Source organism: Palaemon carinicauda, unplaced genomic scaffold, assembly GCF_036898095.1.
Source record: "Palaemon carinicauda isolate YSFRI2023 unplaced genomic scaffold, ASM3689809v2 scaffold130, whole genome shotgun sequence".
NCBI classification, from domain to species: domain Eukaryota; kingdom Metazoa; phylum Arthropoda; class Malacostraca; order Decapoda; family Palaemonidae; genus Palaemon; species Palaemon carinicauda.
In genome coordinates this window covers 212,313-232,420 of record NW_027168816.1, presented here as the reverse complement: position 1 = coordinate 232,420, position 20,108 = coordinate 212,313, and the positions used below count along the sequence as shown (strand labels likewise).

Sequence of the window (20,108 nt, the reverse complement as noted above, 5' to 3'; positions counted from 1 at the left end):
TCTTAGTATAAAATGAGTAATACCAATCTGGAATATTTATCCATACAAGAGAAAGATCCTGGAATGTCTCCGTGTCACCTGGAACCTGGAATCCGATTTTAATAACGACTTCGTCTTACGACCTATTCTCAAGTCAATGTTTCAGCTGGTCTGACCAGAGAATGGTCAATCAAGATATGAGCCAAAGTGGACTTACGAATAAAGGTACCTTGACCTTCATCATAAGGAAGGGGAATTACTGACCTGATGCTGACCCTTATAATCTTTATAATTACTAAGGTCACTTACCTTCGTTTTTCTGCATTTATCATTGTTCATGGTCGAGTCTCTTCCTCTTGTTTTGGTAAAGTTTTTATAGTTTATATAGGAAATATTTAGTTTAATGTTGTTACTGTTCTTAGAATATTTTATTTTAATTGTTAATTACTTCTCTTGTAGTTTATTTATTTCCTTATTTCCTTTCCTCACTGGGCTATTGTCCCTATTGGAGCTCTTGTGCTTATAGCATCCTGTTTTTCCAATTATGGTTGTAGCTTAGCAATTAATGATAATAATAATAATAATAATAATAATAATAATAATATTGTGTATGGCTTCTCTCAAAGAGGAGTAATTTACAGTTCTCCGGTTTCTCCTTGAGTCTTTGGGAGTGACATTGCTACCCCTACACCCCCTTTATTGACCCCAGAGGATGCTGATAACCATAAGTCAGGAATACTTCACTGGCCTTTCAATAGGGAGCCAAGTGCTATACCGTATAGCTTCGTGTTTACATATGCTTATTTTTTATATATATATATATATATATATATATATATATATATATATATATATATATATATATATATATATATATATATATATATCTCCTCCTACGCCTATTGACGCAAAGGGTATCTGTTAGATTTCGCTTTTAAATCAATACTTCTCCATCCATGCTCTCCTACTTCACGCTTCATAATCCTCAGCCATGTAGGCCTGGGTCTTCCAACTCTTCTAGTGCCTTATGGAGCCAAGTTAAAAGATTAATGAAATAATATCTCTTGGGAAGTGGGAAGAAATATCTTTTAGAATTGATACCTTTTTTTGTTGAAATTATAAAGTTTCTAGGAATGTGTTGTTAGCAGTATACGTTCTCCCAACCCTCTGATATTGTCCACAATTATCAAAGTAGGTTGACTTGTGGCTTCCGGTCTATATTGAACCGTGGATTTTAAGATATCAGTCCGTTGTTCTAATACTCTGTATATATTATGTATAACAATATGTATAACAATATATATATTATATATGTATATATATATGTATATACACACCTGCACTAGTGTACGTGACCAGTCAAAATGATGGTTAAATATTTAGATAACGCACACACATGCAAACACATCCCCTCTCACCATGGTATGACTACTTTTTCTTTGCCCTACCCGAGGGACGGGAAGAGATGTTGTAGTGATACGTCCGGTATACACACACACACACACACACACACACACACACACACACATATAAATATATATATATATATATATATATATATATATATATATATATATATATATATATATTTGTGTGTGTATTTGACTATGAAATTCTTACTATTTTAACATGTCAACAAGGGTAACATTGTTTGATCAATAAGCAATGCTATTGAAATAGTTAGTTAGATATAGTTATCATGAGCTAGGTTAAGAATTATCTGCAACTATCTTTCTAAAACTCTAAAAAAATAACTCGAGGCAACTGGAAGACTCCCACGCTTAAGCCGAAAAGATCAAGAGAACAAAATGGGACTTTTCTTCTCTTAGCTCCTCCCAGCCTTACGAGGGGTTCAGCCGAGTTTAGTTGGTAATGCTAAGGTGTCAGTTATCCTAATTTGGAGGTTTAAAGGCCGCCCATTAGTGGCAGGGGTAATGGACAGTGACATTGCCTTATCGAGCAGGGCAATGCCCTAGAGACTGACCGTATATATATATGATCAGCGCCCAAGCTCCTTCTCCACCCAAGCTAGGACCAAGAAGAACCAGGCAATGGCTGTTGCTGATATCTCAGCAGATAGACCTCTAGGCTCCCCCAAACCCCTCATCCTTAGCTCACAAGGACGGTGAGGTTGTAGCGACCAAAGGAACTAACAAGTTTGAACGGGACTCGAACCCCAGTCTGGTATTCACCAGTCAGGGACGTTACCACATCGGCCACCACAACCCTAACAATAATAAAATTACTGGAGATAATATTATTTAAATTTATTATTTAGTAATTTGATATGGACTCCACTTTAAATTCTTTCTTATTGCAAATTCTGAGAATTACTCTGTTGCTAAGATTTTAAAGTTTTTAGACAATTCATGTCATAAGGATATTTTTAAATTTGTGTTATATATTATAGTGGCTCTATTTTGTATATATGCTTTCCTTAATTATTTCATTGTAAGTAGATAGTTTTATTCCATAGTCAATTTATAGTGGCCAGGTCTTTTAGAGACGAGATAAAGTTTCTTTTAAATCAGACATGTTCATACACACGCACAATAAATAAATATATATATATATATATATATATATATATATATATATATATATATATATATATATATATATATATATACAGAGAGAGAGAGAGAGAGAGAGAGAGAGAGAGAGAGAGAGAGAGAGAGAGAGAGAGAGAGACTTTGTGTGATCGCCCACAGTAAACCAACCTAGTATGGTTGTCCCCGACTAGTACAGCTTTGCTGATCATGGCGACACACAAACCCTTTCACCACGTTAAGGTATCCTCACTCAGAAAGGGTATCCTACACTTGGACATAAATGATCAAGAGTTCCTTATGTATTAGACCTGGTAAATTAGGCTCTGTACATTTGCCCTTAAGGTCAAGTGAGTAAAAAGTCCTTTCATCTGCTGGAAGTTTTCTCCAACACCAAAATGTGGTGCTGATTGTTAGCTAATTTTAATATTGTATAAGGCAGTGCTTATAGATGTGAATGTTACCATCAGCATCTTCTCGTAGATTTAAAATACTATATGTGATACATAATGCAGGAGTTCGAATAGCCAGAAGAACATACATTTCTTTCCATTTGAAGGTTACTCATGAATGGCAGAGGCTAGGGACATGGTAGGGACCCTGAGACTGATTATACTGTATATACATATGATCAGCGCCCAAGCCCCCTCTCCACACTAGGTACGACCAGCATTCTACAGATTGGCAGGAATTGCACCACCAAACGTATCTAGGGAGACTCGTTGAAATACACAGAAATATAGTCTGTAAACTTAGATGAGATATTCCCTTTCGGTCACAGTGACTCAGTAAGAAGACTGTAGTCCAGAATTAGCGTCATGACCATTGGTGGTTCAGATCCTGAGCAGTCGGGAAACCACAGACTTGGAGAGCAGATGGAATGAGATCATTTCCCACCAAATGATGCCCATATGAGCAACTTCTAAGTGGAATGAACCTTCCCAGAAAAGACTGGATAATATTAAACAGAGCAAGAACCAGAGTAGGCAAGACTAGGAGCAACACATATAAATGGGGAATTTATCCCACCAGGGAGTGGCCATGTGGCCATCCAATGCAAACCATGGAGTATATACTTCGAGATTGTTAACTGGGGCCCATCTTTACAGATTAAGACCTACAGGACTTTAATGAAGCTACCAAACAATGGACTATGGCCTGTGTATAAAATGTGTGCATGGTGTGGTACCCTATTTGGAAGTACATAAGCTATTTATAGCAGAGAGATTGCTGGAGCAACGAGACCACAAGTTTTCATGTGATGTAGCGCCACCTGAAGGGGATGGGGAACCAACGTGGTTTACAACTCTAGACTTTCCTTGGGGGTAAAGAAAGGATCTCAGTTTAGGCTGCTCGGACTAGTGGCGACAGTCCGAGAGAAAAGATGCTGATTTTTTTGCAGCAATGTAACTGTGCTCTTCGTTAGAGTATGGAGCTGGTGGAATTGGAAATGGGACCATATGAACTTTATTTACAACCCATCAAATATAATTCGGAATACACTTCTAGAATAATATATATATATATATATATATATATATATATATATATATATATATATATATATATATGTATATATATATATATAATATATATACAGTATATATATATATATATATATATATATATATATATATATATATATATATATATATATATATATATACATACATATATACATATATATTGTAAGCTTTTTTTTGTGTACATACTTCTCACTTTTTTTTGCTGTACATACTACCCACGATTTTGAAACAAACAATATTCCCATTTTCCATATTCTAATCAAAACTGAATGAACAGAGTAAACATATCACTATATTCATATCTATTTACGGTCAACTGATTATTCAGTTTTTTAATCAATATTTAAGTAACTGTTGATGACTCAGTGGGTAGACTTATTGGCTGTCCCAATCACCACCCCCCTCTCATCTCTAGCTCACAAGGACAGTTAGGTTGAAGACATTACGAGAAACCATTTCATTTGAACGGGTCTGGAACCCCCAGCCAACACATTGCTTGACCGGGGCATTTCCAATAGTATAGAATAAGGTGTAGATGGAAATGGGTTGGGGATGTTCTTCGCACTTCCCGGGAGAGATTAGCTCACCAAACTTTCAACTGGGCTCCACAATGCACTAGAATAGTTGGAAGACCCAGGCCTACAAGGCTGAGGACTATGAAGCGTGAAATAAATGATGATGAATGGAGAAGTCTAACCTAGATGATGATAATGATGATGACGACGAGAATAGTTGACGGAGGTAAAAAGTATAAAGAATACAAGGTAAACTTACTAAAACATGAGCTGTATAAAAAGTTACTCAAATGAAACTAGATTTAGTAATCGAGTGAAAATAATGATAGTGATTTTCAATTGTTTAGAAACGCAATTGTATACAATTGCTAGTTGTACGACAGATGAATTATTGTTCCGCTCCCATCTCATCTTGTTTAAGCCAAATCTGACAAGAACAGGAAGAGATAACTGAAAAGATTTGCTTTGTGAGAGGAGAGTGTTTGTTAAATCACTGATCTCTTAGAGCAGAAATTGGTGGTAGAGTGGGGAGAAACCTTACTCAAACTTAGACACCCTAAATTCAATTTGTTTTCAAAATTCTGAGTCTCATCCTCTTGGAATTGTTTACAGAATATTTATTGTCAGTTGAGTGCATTTTGGAGTGATGTTCAAATTGTGTAAATCAGCATCAGAAATACCATCTCGATGGCAAGTCTTTTATGTGTATATTGATCTTTTTTCCTGACTACATGAGAAGTAGGCTAACCTGAGGTAATTTTATCTATTTTACATTTCTTCGATTAATATGCATTGAAATGAAAGAGCTGATTATTTGGCAATCATCGCTCGAGTCCATAGAATATAAAACCTAGAAGTCACATTAGTCCGAAGTCTCTCTTTGACAGAACACGTAAGGAAAATCCTGTCAAAAGTTGGTACAAGAAACAATCTCTTGGGCCAACTTACCAACTCTAACTGGAAATTAGATTCCAAAACACTGATAACAGCAGCTCTAGCGCTGATCTATACAACTTTTTAGCACCGTGGGCTAGATGATTCGACGCTCACAAAATAGATCCGCAGCTAAACTAGTCATGCCTCATAATAACTGGCACCTTAAAGCCAACATTTCTGCCAACACTCTACAGATTGGCAGGAATTGCACCACCAAACAGCTCTACGGACACTCGTTGAAATACTCAGAAATATAGCCAGTAAACTTACTTGAGATATTCCCTTTCGGTCACAGTGACTCAGTAAGAAGACTGTAGTCCAGAATTAGTCATGATCATTGGTAGTTTAGGTCCTGAGCAGTCGGTAAACCACAGACTTGGAGAGCAGATGGAATGAGATCATTTCCCACCAAATGATGCCATCCAAAGTCCATATGAGCAACTTCCAAGTGGAATGAACCTTCCTAGAAAAGACGGGGTAATATTGAACAGAGCAAGAACCAGAGTAGGTAACACTGAGAGCAACACATATAAATGGGGACTTTATCTCACCAGTGAGTCCCCATATGGTCATCCAATGCATACCATGGAGTATATACATCGTGATTGTCAACTGGGGCCTATCTGTACAGATCAAGACTTACAGGACTTTGATGAAGCTGCCAAACAATGGACTATATACTCGGTATAAAATGTGTGCGTTGCGTGATACCCTATTGGGAAGTACATAAGCTATAGTAGAGAGTTTGCGGAGCATGGAGACCACAAGTTTTCATGTGATGTAGCGCCACCTGAAGGGGATTTGGATGGGGAACCAATGTGGTTTACAAGTCTAGACTTTCCTTGAGGTCAAGAAAGGATCGCAATTTAGGCTGCTCGGACTAGTGACGACAGTCCTAGAGAAACGATGCTGATTCTTTTGCAACAGTGGAACTGTGCTCTTCGTTAGAGTATGGAGCTGGTGGAATTGAAAATGGGATCATGTGACCTGTATTTGTAAATGATCAGGTATATTTTGGAATAAACTTGTAGAATGCTCTATATATATATGTAAGCTTTTTTTTGTGTATACACTATCAACGATTTTGAAACAAACAATATACCCATTTTCCATATTTATTCTTATCAAAACTGAATGAACAAAGTAAACCTATCACTATATTCTTATTTATTTAAGGCCAACTGTTTATTCAGTTTTTTAGTCAATATTTAAGTAGTAGAACCTATGACTATTATACTATTAGCTTCACCATGAATGGAAATGTATTATTTGATAAATTTGGTCATATTAGAAAAAAATATTTTTATGAATGAAGTCTTATTAGAAATATTTTTTTTATGGATGAACACTGAAATAGCCTTTTTATGGTCCAGAATGTTAAGAAAGATTCTCCCACCAATAATTTTCCCTTAATTTCAGTTTTCTTATGAAAAAAAATTATATTTATGAAATTCATACCATATTTAATCGGATTTTTTTCTCATTTTAATTGATATTTAATGTAGTAGTTATCATGATAGGATAGGTAAACATAATTTGTGATAGAAAATTATATTTAATCATTAACAGTAACTAGCAACTATTAAGCGTATTTTTGTTGACTTGCATGAATACAATAACAGCCCAAATGCCTAAGTGAATGTTGAAGTAAAAAGATTATTGGAAAGTTAGTGGGACGTCTGATCCGGTGAGTTACTTTGACAATAATTCACTCACAAGAAATCTTCATAGACATGTAATGACAATATTTAACTAGATACACATCTGAATATATCAACTGAGATTACTGAGATTAGGTAGACATTGTATTTACCAACATGCTGACGATAATGAATATTGATGCCATTGTACAATCAGGAAAGAATTTCTAATTTTTTAGAAAGGTTCAACACTCCAAAAACTCTCAAATATCATCTTAAACACTTTGTAAGCTATGGAAAAGAATATAAAGTTCAGATGAGTTATAAAGATACAGAATTATAATCAAGTAAATTCATTGCACATCAGGTGGGCTGCACTGAAAATTTCACTGGTCTGTTCAAGGTAAGCCATAGGTTCTGCTTGGAGTTTGTGGAACTGAACTTGATGCAGATCCAGTAAACTGAGAGCCAAATCCAGCCCCAGATGATTGGGATCCAAATCCAGTGCCAGATGATTGGGATCCAAATCCAGCCCCAGAGCCAAATCCAGCACCAGATGATTGAGATCCAAATCCAGCACCAGATGATTGGAATCCAAATCCAGCCCCAGAGCCAAATCCAGCTCCAGATGATTGAGATCCAAATCCAGCCCCAGATCCGAATCCAGCACCAGATGATTGGGATCCAAATCCAGCACCAGATGATTGGGATCCAAATCCAGCACCAGATGATTGGGATCCAAATCCAGCACCAGATGATTGAGATCCAAATCCAGCCCCAGATCCGAATCCAGCACCAGATGATTGGGATCCAAATCCAGCACCAGAGGATTGAGATCCGGACCCAGAGAATTGAGATCCAGTACCAGAAAACTGAGATCCAGATCCAGAGAATTGAGATCCAGTTCCAGAAAACTGAGAACCAGATCCAGCTTGAGAACTTCCACCATAAGTTCCCCTGTTTCCAGCAGCATTAGCAGCAGCGTCTTCCAGAGCTGCCTTTTCAATCTGAGCAATTGCATGAGGTGGAAGAGGAGGAGGCGTTGGTAGAAGGGGTGACTCTACACGGTAACCATCTCCATCGGCGACAAACTGGAAGTTAGCTGGAGTGCCATCAGGGAATGTGAATCTGAAAATGTAAGGGTGGATAAGTATGATAATTATAACTAAAAGCATTCATAGTTTTATAAACAATAGTATATTCATATTTTTGTCAAATTTTCCTTAACTTATAAGTAGTTTTTCGTTTGGTATAGAATATGTTCATACTTACGACCATGCACCCTGCTGCGCCACAGCTCCAGTCACACCTTGTGGGTATCCTTGTTCCTGTCTGCTGATGCCATTGGCAGTTTCAAAGTTGAAGGTGTAAGAACCATCGGCATGTGGACCGTCACGGTCATCGACAAGAATAGGAATGACTGGTGCAAAGGGACCTTGGTAACTGGGAGAAGCCCCAGAAGGGCGGGATCCTCCAAAGCCTCCCGTTGAGGATCCAGCAGGGCGAGATACACCGAAGGATCCAGTAGATCCACTAAAACCTCCAGAAGAAGATCCACCAAAACCAGCTGTTGAAGAACCTCCAAAAGCAGAAGCACCTAATCCTGAGGAACCTCCAAAACCAGATCCTGAAGCGCCTCCAAAACCAGACCCTGAAGCTCCAAAACTACCGGAGGAACTACCTGAAGAACCTCCAAACCCTCCACTTACACCACCACCGAAACCACTGCTGACAGATCCCCCAAGTCCTCCCAGAGAGGAACCTCCAAATCCTCCTCCTTGTGCACCAGAGGAAGCCCCAAAAGCTCCTGCAGAAGACCCAGATCCACCTACTGCAGGAGGTTGGTACAATCTTGCTGGGTCAGAAAGAACTCCGTTGGGTATTACAACTGCCAGGAAGGCGCACAGCACCTTCATCGTCTGGAAAGGTTTCGTGTTTATCATTATCCGGAAAAAGAAAGCCGTTCTGAAGTTGGTAAATAGTTGAATCTTTTCTAATTAAATTAAATTTCTAGCATTGCAATCTAAATAGATTTCTTATTTCATTAGAATTTTGTTAGCCTGATTTTTCTCTGGTTTTCATTCATGGAAATGATTTATGACTAATTTTTGTGATATTGACATATCTGTGTAAAAATTTAGTTTCCAATTCATTTTGGACCATATTGAAGTATGAAAATTACCTTTAGTATTATAACAAAAACGTTCATTTAATTATTTGAAAGAAAATTAGTTACAATTAACTTCGTTTCGATTTTCTTATTTGGTGTTCAAGTTGAAATTAACCATAAATGTGAGTGATCAAGTTAATAGTATTTTTTTTGTTATTTGCTCCTTATTATTAGCTCTGTAATTAATCAATGCTAGGTAAAAACTGTCGAGAATTAAATTAGAAATTAAAGAGTTCGAGAAACCGAGTCAACGAGAGAACTTACTTTGGTCGTCATCGTTGTCTGAAGGAGTCGAACTGAATGTGATGATCCTTCGTCTCTGCAACGCTTTTATAAGGGACCGGTGCCCTTCGCCCTCTTTGGCTTCCACCCCCTCCCCTCCCCCAGCAAGGAAGGCCCCCTACCCATCCTTATTCACCTAAAAACTTGCCCTTCGCGGGCCATCTTTCCTCCGCCTTCTTCTTTTCCAGTGATCCAGTTTTTCGCGAAAGTGAATCAAAAGTCGATTGGAAATTTGTGTTGGTGAAATTTAATTCAATCGAATGGCTTCTTTTTGGTTTAAAGTTTCTTTCAATTGTGATATCTATTTTGAACTAAGATGGAATTGCTTCTTAATAATGTTACTGTTAATATTTTTTATATGTTGAACTTTTTTTTTTTTTTTTTTTTGTATTTTAAAGTTTGTTTATGATGAATAATTGAAGGAGATTGTGGACATTAGAGAATACTAATGTTATTTAAATTCATATTTTTATCCATACTAATACAATAATACAATTATACTCTATTTATGATAAAGTTACACAACATTGTGAACTGATTGAATAATTACGTGATAGAGCAGTAGTAAGAAATTTTAATCGGGAAGGTAATTTTTTTATCCTTGGTTATTAAATTTTCATCTCTATAATTAACTGCATTGCTCGTAATCCTCGGTAGCTAGAACTTTGGGTAACTATCCTGTGGTGATTAAGTCATAGAATTAACTTATCTAGTTTGAAGTCATTTTTCCTTTGGCCTCTTCATAGATATAGATTCCCAACTAGATGAGTGATCTAAGATTTTGGATCCATTTTTTTCGGAGAACGACTTTTGGAAAAAATGGTGTCACTACATGTTACACCATTAATTGTATCCTTCTTTTATTATTATTATTATTATTATTATTATTATTATTATTATTATTATTTTTATTATTTTTATTATTATTAATATTATTATTATTAACATTATTATTATTAGTATTATTATTATTGTTATTATTATTATTAATATTATTGTTATTATTATTATTAATATTATTATTATTATTACTAATATTATTCTTATTATTACTCTTCTTCTTATTATTTTTATTATTATTAATATTATTATTATTTTTATAATTATTATTAACGTTATTATTATTGTTATTATCATTATCATCATTATTATTATTATTATTATTATTATTATTATTATTACAACTAGCAAAGCTACAACCCTAATTGGAAAATCAAGATACTATAAGCCCAAGGGCCCCAACAGGAAAAAATAGCCCAATGAGGAAAGGAGATTAGGTAATAAATAAACGATATATGTAATGAAAAATTAAAATGAAATATTTTAATAACATTAACAACATCAAAACAGATATTTCTTATATAAACTATAAAAATACTTATGTCCTTATATACGGATAAGTGATCTTAGTATAAAATGAGTAAGACCAATCTGGAATATTTATCCATACAAGAGAAAGATCCTGGAATGTCTCCGTGTCACCTGGAATCTGGAATCCGATTTCAATAACGACTTCGTCTTACGACCTATTCTCAAGTCAATGTTTCAGCTGGTCTGACCATAGAATGGTCAATCAAGGAATGAGCCAAAGTGGACTTACGAAAAAAGGTACCTTGACCTTCATCATAAGGAAGGGGAATTACTGACCTAATGCTGACCCTTATAATCTTTATGATTACTGAGGTCACTTACCTTTGTTTTTCTGCATTTACCATTTTTCATGGGTGAGTCTCTTCCTCTTGTTTTGGTAAAGTTTTTTAGTTTAGATATAAAATATTTATTCTAATGTTGTTACTGTTCTTAGAATATTTTATTTTTGTTGTTCATTGCTTCTCTTGTAGTTTATTTATTTCCTTATTTCCTTTCCTTACTGGGCTATTTTCCCTGTTTGAGCCCTTGTGCTTATAGCATCCTGTTTTTCCAATTATGGTTGTATCTTAGCAAGTGATAATAATAATAATAATAATAATAATAATAATAATAATAATAATGGCTTCCCTCGAAGTGGGATAATTTACAGTTCTCCGGTTTCTCCTGGAGTCTTTGGGAGTGACAGTACTACCCCTACACCCCTTTAATTGACCCCAGAGGAGGCTGATAGCCATTCACTATTGGGTGTAATGGTGAGCCTTAAGTCAGGAATACTCCGCTGGCCTTTCAATAGGGAGCCAAGTGCTCTATCGTATAGCTTTGTGTATGTATATGCATATATATATATATATATATATAAATTATATATATTTATATATATAATATATGTATATATATATGCATATATGTATAATATATATATACATACATATACCAAAGGCACTTCCCCCAATTTTGGGGGGTAGCCGACATCAACAATGAAACAAAACAAAAAGGGGACCTCTACTCTCTACGTTCCTTCAGCCTAACCAGGGACTCAACCGAGTTCAGCTGGTACTGCTAGGGTGCCACAGCCCAACCTCCCACATTATCCACCACAGATGAAGCTTCATAATGCTGAATCCCCTACTGCTGCTACCTCCGCGGTCATCTAAGGCACCGGAGGAAGCCGCAGGGCCTACCGGAACTGCGTCACAATCGCTCGCCATTCATTCCTATTTCTAGCACGCTCTCTTGCCTCTCTCACATCTATCTTCCTATCACCCAGAGCTTTCTTCACACCATCCATCCACCCAAACCTTGGCCTTCCTCTTGTACTTCTCCCATCAACTCTTGCATTCATCACCTTCTTTAGCAGACAACCATTTTCCATTCTCTCAACATGGCCAAACCACCTCAACACATTCAGATCCACTCTAGCCGCTAACTCATTTCTTACACCCGTTCTCTCCCTCACCACTTCGTTCCTAACCCTATCTACTCGAGATACACCAGCCATACTCCTTAGACACTTCATCTCAAACACATTCAATTTCTGTCTCTCCATCACTTTCATTCCCCACAACTCCGATCCATACATCACAGTTTGTACAATCACTTTCTCATATAGAACTCTCTTTACATTCATGCCCAACCCTCTATTTTTTACTACTCCCTTAACTGCCCCCAACACTTTGCAACCTTCATTCACTCTATGACGAACATCTGCTTCCACTCCTCCATATATATACAGTATATATATATATATATATATATATATATATATATATATATATATATATATATATATATATATATATATATAAAAATATATATATATATATATATATTTATATATATATATATATATATATATATATAAATATATATATATATATATATATATATATATATATATATATATATATATATATATATATATCATCATCTCCTCCTACTTCTATTGAACCAAAGGTCCTGTGTTTGATTTCGCCGGTCGTGTCTATCTTGAGCTTATAAATCAATACTTCATGACGACGATAATAGTTGGCGGAGGTAAAAAGTACAAAGAATACAAGGTAAACTTACTAATATATGAGCTGTTTAAAAAGTCACTTAAATGAAAGTAGATTTAGTAATCGAGTAAAAATAACGATAGTCCTTTTCAATTGTTTAGAAACGCAATTGTATACAATTGCTAGTTGTATGACAGGTAAATTATTGTTCCGCTCCCATCTCATCTTGTTTAAGCCAAATCTGACAAGAACAGAAAGAGATAACTGAAAAGCTTTGCTTTGTGAGAGGAGAGTGTTTGTTAACTCTCTGATCTCTTAGAGCAGAAAATGGTGGTAGAGTGGGAAGAAACCTTGTTCAAACTTAGAGACTCCAGACTCAATTTGTTTTCAAAATTCTGAGTCTCATCCTCTTGGAATTTTTTAGAGTATTTATTGTCAGTTGAGTGCATTTTGGTGTGCTGTTCAAATTGTGTAAATTAGCATCAGAAATACCATCTCGATGGTAAATCTTTGATATGTATGTAGATCTTTTTTCCTGACTACATGAGCAGTAGGCCTAACGTCAGGTAATTTTATCACTTTTACATCTCTCTGATTAATGTGCAATTAAATGAAAAAGCTGATTATTTGGCAATCATCGCTCGAGTCCATAGAATATATAACCTAGAAATCACATTAGTCCGAAGTCTCTCTTTGACAGAACACGTAAGGAAAATCCTGTCAAAAGTTGGTACAAGAAACAATCTCTTGGGCCAACTTACCAACTCTAACTGGGAATTACATTCCAAAACACTGATAACAACAGCTCTAGCGCTGATCTATACTACTTCTTAACACCGTGGGCTAGATCAATCGATGCTCACAAAATAGATCCTCAGCTAAACTAATCATGCCACATAATAACTGGCACCTTAAAGCCAACATCTCTGCTTGCACTCTACAGATTGGCAGGAATTGCAAGACTAAACATCTCTAGGGAGACTCGTTGAAATACACAGAAATATAGTCAGTAAACTTAGATGAGATATTCCCTTTCGGTCACAGTGACTCAGTAAGAAGACTGTAGTCCAGAATTAGTCATGACCATTGGTATTTCAGATCCTGAGCAGTCGGTAAACCACAGACTTGGAGAGCAGATGGAATGAGATCATTTCCCAACAAATGGTGCCATCCAAAGCCCAAATGAGCAACTTCTAAGTGGAATTAACCTTCCCAGAAAAGACTGTGTAATATTAAACAGAGCAAGAACCAGAGTAGGCAAGACTGGGAGCAACACATATAAATGGGGACTTTATCCCACCAGTGAGTGGCCATGTGGCCATCTATTGGAAAGCATGGAACATATATCTCAAGATTCTGAACTGGGACCCATCTATACAAATCAAGACCTACAGGACTTAATGAAGCTGCCAAAAATTGGATTATGTACTGTGTTTAAAATGTGTGCATGGCGTGGTACCCTATTGGGAAGTACATAAGCTATTTATGGCAGAAAGTTTGCTGGAGCAGCAAGACCACAAGTTTTCATGTGATGTAGCGCCCCTCAAAGGGGAATTGGATGGGGAACCAACGTGGTTTACAAGTCTAGACTTTCCTTGGGGTCAAGAAAGGATAGCAATTTGGGCTACTTGAACAAATGAGGACAGTTCTAAAGAAACGATGCTGATTCCTTTGTAACGGTGGAACTGTGCTCTTCATTAGAATAGAATGCTAGTGGAATTGAAAATGGGATCATATGAACTGTATTTATAACCCATCAGATATATTTTGGAATAAATATTTAGAATGCTATATATATATATATATATATATATATATATATATATATATATATATATATATATATATATATATATATATATACATATATATATATACATATATATATATACATATATATATATATATATATATATATATATATATATACATATATATATATTGTAAGCTATTTTTGTGTATATACTACCAACGATTATGAAACAAACAATATACCCATTTTCCATATTTATTCTTATCAAAACTGAATGAACGGGGTAAACCTATCCCTATATTCATAGTTATTTAAAGTGAACTGATTATTCAGTTTTTATTCAATATTTAGGTAGCAGATCCCATGACCATTATACTATTGGCTTAGTAATGAATGGCAATGTATTATTTAATAAATTTGGTCAATTTAGAAAAAAATATTTTTTTCTGAATGAAGTCTTATTAGAAATATTTCTTTTATAGATGAACACTGAAATAGCCTTTTATGGTCCAGAAGATTAAGAAAGACTCTCCTACCAATAATTTTCCCTCAATTAGAGTTTACTTATGAAAAAAATTAGAATGTATGAAATTCATACCATTTTTAATGGGACTTTTTTTCTCATTTTAATTGATATTTAATAAAGTAGTTATCATGACAGGATAGGTAAACAGAATTTGTAACAGAAAATTATATTTCATCATTAACAGTAACTATCAACTATTAAGCGTATTTTTGTTGACTTACATGAATACAATAACAGCCCAAATGCCTAAGTGAATGTTGAAGTAATAAGATTATTGGAAAGGTCTTTGTACCTCTGATCCAGTGAGTTATTTTCAAAATAATTCACTCACAAGAAATCTTCATAGACATGTAATGACAATATTTTACTAGATACACATCATGTGAATATTTCAACTGAGATTACTGAGATTAGGTAGACGTTGGATTTACCAACATGCTGACGATAATGAAAATTGATGCCATTGTTCAACCAGGAAAGAATTTCTAAGTTTTTAGAAAGGTTCAACACTCCAAAAACTCTCAAATATCAGCTTGCAAATTTTGTAAGCTATGGAAAAGAATATGAAGTTCAGATGAGTTATAAAGATACAGAATTATAATGAAGCAAATACATTGCACATCAGGTGGGCTGCACTGAAAATTTCACTGGTGTGTTCAAGGTAAGCCATAGGTTCTGCTTGGAGTTTGTGGAACTGAACTTGATACAGATCCAGTAAATTGAGAGCCAAATCCAGCACCAGATGATTGGGATCCAAATCCAGCTCCAGATGATTGAGATCCAAATCCAGCTCCAGATGATTGAGATCCAAATCCAGCACTGGATGATTGAGATCCAAATCCACCACCGGATGATTGGGATCCAAATCCAGCACCAGATGATTGAGATCCAAATCCAGCACCAGATGATTGGGATCCAAATCCAGCACCAGATGATTGAGAACCAAAACCAGCCCCAGAACCAAATCCAGGCCCAGACCCAAATCCAGCACCAGATGATTGGGATCCGAATCCAGCCCCAGAGCCAAATCCAGCACCAGATGATTGAGATCCAAATGCAGCACCAGAGGATTGAGATCCAGAACCAGCACCAGATGATTGGGATCCAAATCCAGTACCAGGGAACTGAGATCCAGATCCAGAGAATTGAGATCCAGTTCCAGATTGGGAACTTGCACCATAAGATCCCCTGTTTCCAGCAGCATTGGCAGCAGCGTCTTCTAGAGCTGCCTTTTCAATCTGAGCAATTGCATGAGGTGGAAGAGGAGGAGGCGTTGGTAGAAGGGGTGACTCTACACGGTAACCATCTCCATCGGCGACAAACTGGAAGTTAGCTGGAGTGCCATCAGGGAATGTGAATCTGAAAATGTAAGGGTGGATAAGTATGATAATTATAACTAAAAGCATTCATAGTTTTATAAACAATAGTATATGCATATTTTTGTCAAATTTTCTTTTAACTTATAAGTAGTTTTTCTACTGGTATAGAATGCATATGTACTTACGACCATGCACCTTGCTGCGCCACAGCTCCAGTTTCACCTTGTGGGTATCCTTGTTCTTGTCTGCTGATGCCATTGGCAGTTTCAAAGTTGAAGGTGTAAGAACCATCGGCATGTGGACCATCACGATCATCGACAAGAATAGGAATGATTGGTGCAGAGGGACCTTGGTAACTGGGAGAAGCCCCAGAAGGGCGGGATCCTCCAAAGCCTCCTGGTGAGGATCCAGTAGGGCGAGATACACCGAAGGATCCAGTAGATCCACTGAAACCTCCAGAAGAAGATCCACCAAATCCAGCAGCAGAAGTACCTAATCCTGAGGAGCCTCCAAATGCAGAAGCACCTAATCCTGAGGAACCTCCAAAACCAGATCCTGAAGCGCCTCCAAAACCAGATCCTGAAGCTCCAAAACCACCTGAGGAACTACCTGAAGAGCCTCCAAATCCTCCACTTAAACCACCACCGAAACCACTGCTGACAGATCCCCCAAGTCCTCCCAGAGAGGAACCTCCAAATCCTCCTCCCTGTGCACCAGAGGAAGCCCCAAAAGCTCCTGCTGAAGACCCGGATCCACCTACTGCAGGAGGTTCGTACAATCTTGCTGGGTCAGAAAGAACTCCGTTGGGTATTACAACTGCCAGGAAGGCGCACAACACCTTCATCGTCTGGAAAGGTTTCGTGTTTATCATTATCCGAAAACTGAAAGTCGTTCTGAAGTTAGTAAATAGTTGAAACATTTCTAAATGAATTAAATTTCTAGCATTGCAATCTAAATAAATTTCTTATTTTATTAGAATTATGTTAGCCTGATTTTTCTCTGGTTTTCATTCATGGAAATAATTGATAACTAATTTTTGTGATATTGACATATCTGAGTAAAAATATAGTTTCCAATTAATTTTGGACCATATTGAAGTATGAAAATTACCTTTAGTATTGAAACAAAAACATGCATTTAATTATTTTAAAGAAAATTAAAAGTATGTTTTTGATAATTTCGTCCTTATTATTAGCTCTGTATTTAATCAATGCTGGGTAAAAATTGTCGAGAATCAAATAAGAAATTAAGAGTTCGTGAAACCGAGGCAACGAGAGAACTTACTTTGGTCGTCATCGTTGTCTGAAGGAGTCGAACTGAATGTGATGATCCATCGTCTCTGCAACGCTTTTATAAGGGACCGGTGCCCTTCGCCCTCTTAGGCTGCCATCGCCCCCCCTCCCTGCTAAGCCCCCCTCCCCCACCCCCAATGCTCCGATCCAGTTCATCCTTATTCACGTAAAAACTTGCCCTTCACAGGCCATCTGCCCCCACCCCCTGGCTCTTCTTTTCCAGCAATCCAGTTTATCGCGAAAGTGAATCAAAAGCTGATTTGAAATTGACTTGATGAAATTTGTTTTATTAAACCGAAATACGAGTTTTCTGTTTCAAGATAATTTAATATATCAAAGATATGTTCAGTAGCTGAAGATTGACTTGCTTCTTAATAAGGTTTATTGTTAAAATTTTATATCTCCTGCTATTTCCACTTAGCAAGAATACTTATTATTAATCTTTAAACGTATTTTGGGGGGAATTTTATATAGATAACTCTTTCTAAAATATTTATTTGTATCTTTCCATGCTCTATAATTGAAGGGAATTTACTCTGATTTTTCTCATATTTATTTCAGTTTTATTCATATAAATATATTTTACAATTATAATTATGATAAAGCTGCATATCATTTTGAACTCATTGATTGATAAAGTTGATGATGCTAAACCATCATATATATGTAATTATATATATATATATATATATATATATATATATATATATATATATATATATATATATATATATATATATATATATATATTATAAATTATTTATGCATATATATATATATATACATATGTATATATATATGTGTGTGTGTGTGTATTTGGATAAGTAGACAATATCTTAGTGGCGTTTAAAAATCGAAGAAAGTGTCGCTCCGGACAGACTATCCTGCAGATAGTTCGCAGGTAAGAAAAATACATTTATTTTTCTCCATTCAATTTTTGGTGTCGCCACATGTTTCGGGTCATTTTGTAACCCATCCTCAGTACTACATTGAGTTTTGGAATTACACTTTAATATGAAGATTATGGCGGGTAAAATATGATACAAAAATATATGGAAATTCGGAAACTACTTGACAACTAGATGGGTATTCATTAGAGCGCAGACCTCCGCTGCGGCAGCTTATTTGTCAACCTTTTGCTTGACCTTGACCTTGAACTTTGACCTCAACATGTATTCTTTGGCGTGTATTTTCATACACTGAAATATGAAGTTTGAGGTCTGTGTGTCAACGATGTCCAAACTTATGACTGATTACGAGAATTGCACATTTTGCTTGATCGTGACCTTGCCTTATGACCTTGGCCTTCCAAAATTTAATCCTTTCGAGCTTTTTACATAACAGTCAATCCCTGCAAGTTTCATAACGATTGAAATTGTGGCCAGGAAACTGTTCACGAGCAAACACACACACACAAACAAACACACTAACAAGGACGAAAACATAACCTCCTTCCAACTTCGTTGGTGGGGGTAAAAATTGATGAAGGAAAACTTTATATTCTTTGAAAAGTTAATATGAAAATTTAAGACCATTTCTTTAATACATAAATGATGTTTCAAAGGATTTACTTGCCCAAGTCAAGTACCATATATATATATATATATATATATATATATATATATATATATATATATATATATATATATATATATATATATATATATATATATATATAAAAGGGGATGACATCTTTGAAATTCTAATTTAATCTGATTACAATAACTATTAATTATGAGAACATCTTTATTTGTGTGCTTTTGAGGCTCATATCTTGCTTGACCGTTGCCTTGACCTTTGACCTTGACCTTCCAAAATTTGATAATTTCCAGCTTTTTACATAACAGTTAATCCCTGCAAGTTTCATTACGATTAGAATTGTGGCCAGGAAGCTGCCACAAGGAAACACACAAACAAACACACAAACAAACAAACACACTAAAACACAAACAGGGGTAAAACATAACCTTCTTCCAACTTCGTTGGTGGAGGTAATAAGTCCAAAGAATACAAGGTAAATTCACTAAATGAAACTAAATTTAGCAATCGAGGAAAAACGTTATTCATTTTAATTGTTTAGAAACACAAACTTATACAATTTCTAGTTGTATGGCAGATAAATTATTGTTCAGATCCCATCTCATCTTGTTTAATCCAAATCTGACAAGAACAGAAAGAGATAACGGAAAAGCTTTGCTGTGTGAGAGGAGAGTGTTTGTTAAATCACTGATCTCTTAGAGCAGAAAATGGTGGTAG

General features: G+C 35.8%; 2 protein-coding genes across 2 annotated transcripts; both read right to left on the bottom strand.

The window, feature by feature from the left end:
* Positions 1-7,058: 7,058 nt before the first annotated feature.
* On the bottom strand, positions 7,059-9,621 carry LOC137635486 (pupal cuticle protein 36-like). Its single transcript, XM_068367945.1, has 3 exons — positions 9,580-9,621; positions 8,418-9,064; positions 7,059-8,273 (listed from the first exon to the last, which is right to left on the bottom strand). Exons 1-3 carry the CDS (start codon positions 9,589-9,591, stop codon positions 7,544-7,546), a joined length of 1,389 nt encoding a protein of 462 aa, XP_068224046.1. The 5' UTR covers positions 9,592-9,621; the 3' UTR covers positions 7,059-7,543.
* Positions 9,622-15,448: 5,827 nt separating this feature from the next.
* Positions 15,449-17,888, bottom strand: LOC137635487 (pupal cuticle protein 36-like). The gene is made up of 3 exons (XM_068367946.1): positions 17,845-17,888; positions 16,746-17,407; positions 15,449-16,600 (listed from the first exon to the last, which is right to left on the bottom strand). Exons 1-3 carry the CDS (start codon positions 17,854-17,856, stop codon positions 15,898-15,900), a joined length of 1,377 nt encoding a protein of 458 aa, XP_068224047.1. The 5' UTR covers positions 17,857-17,888; the 3' UTR covers positions 15,449-15,897.
* Positions 17,889-20,108: the final 2,220 nt, after the last annotated feature.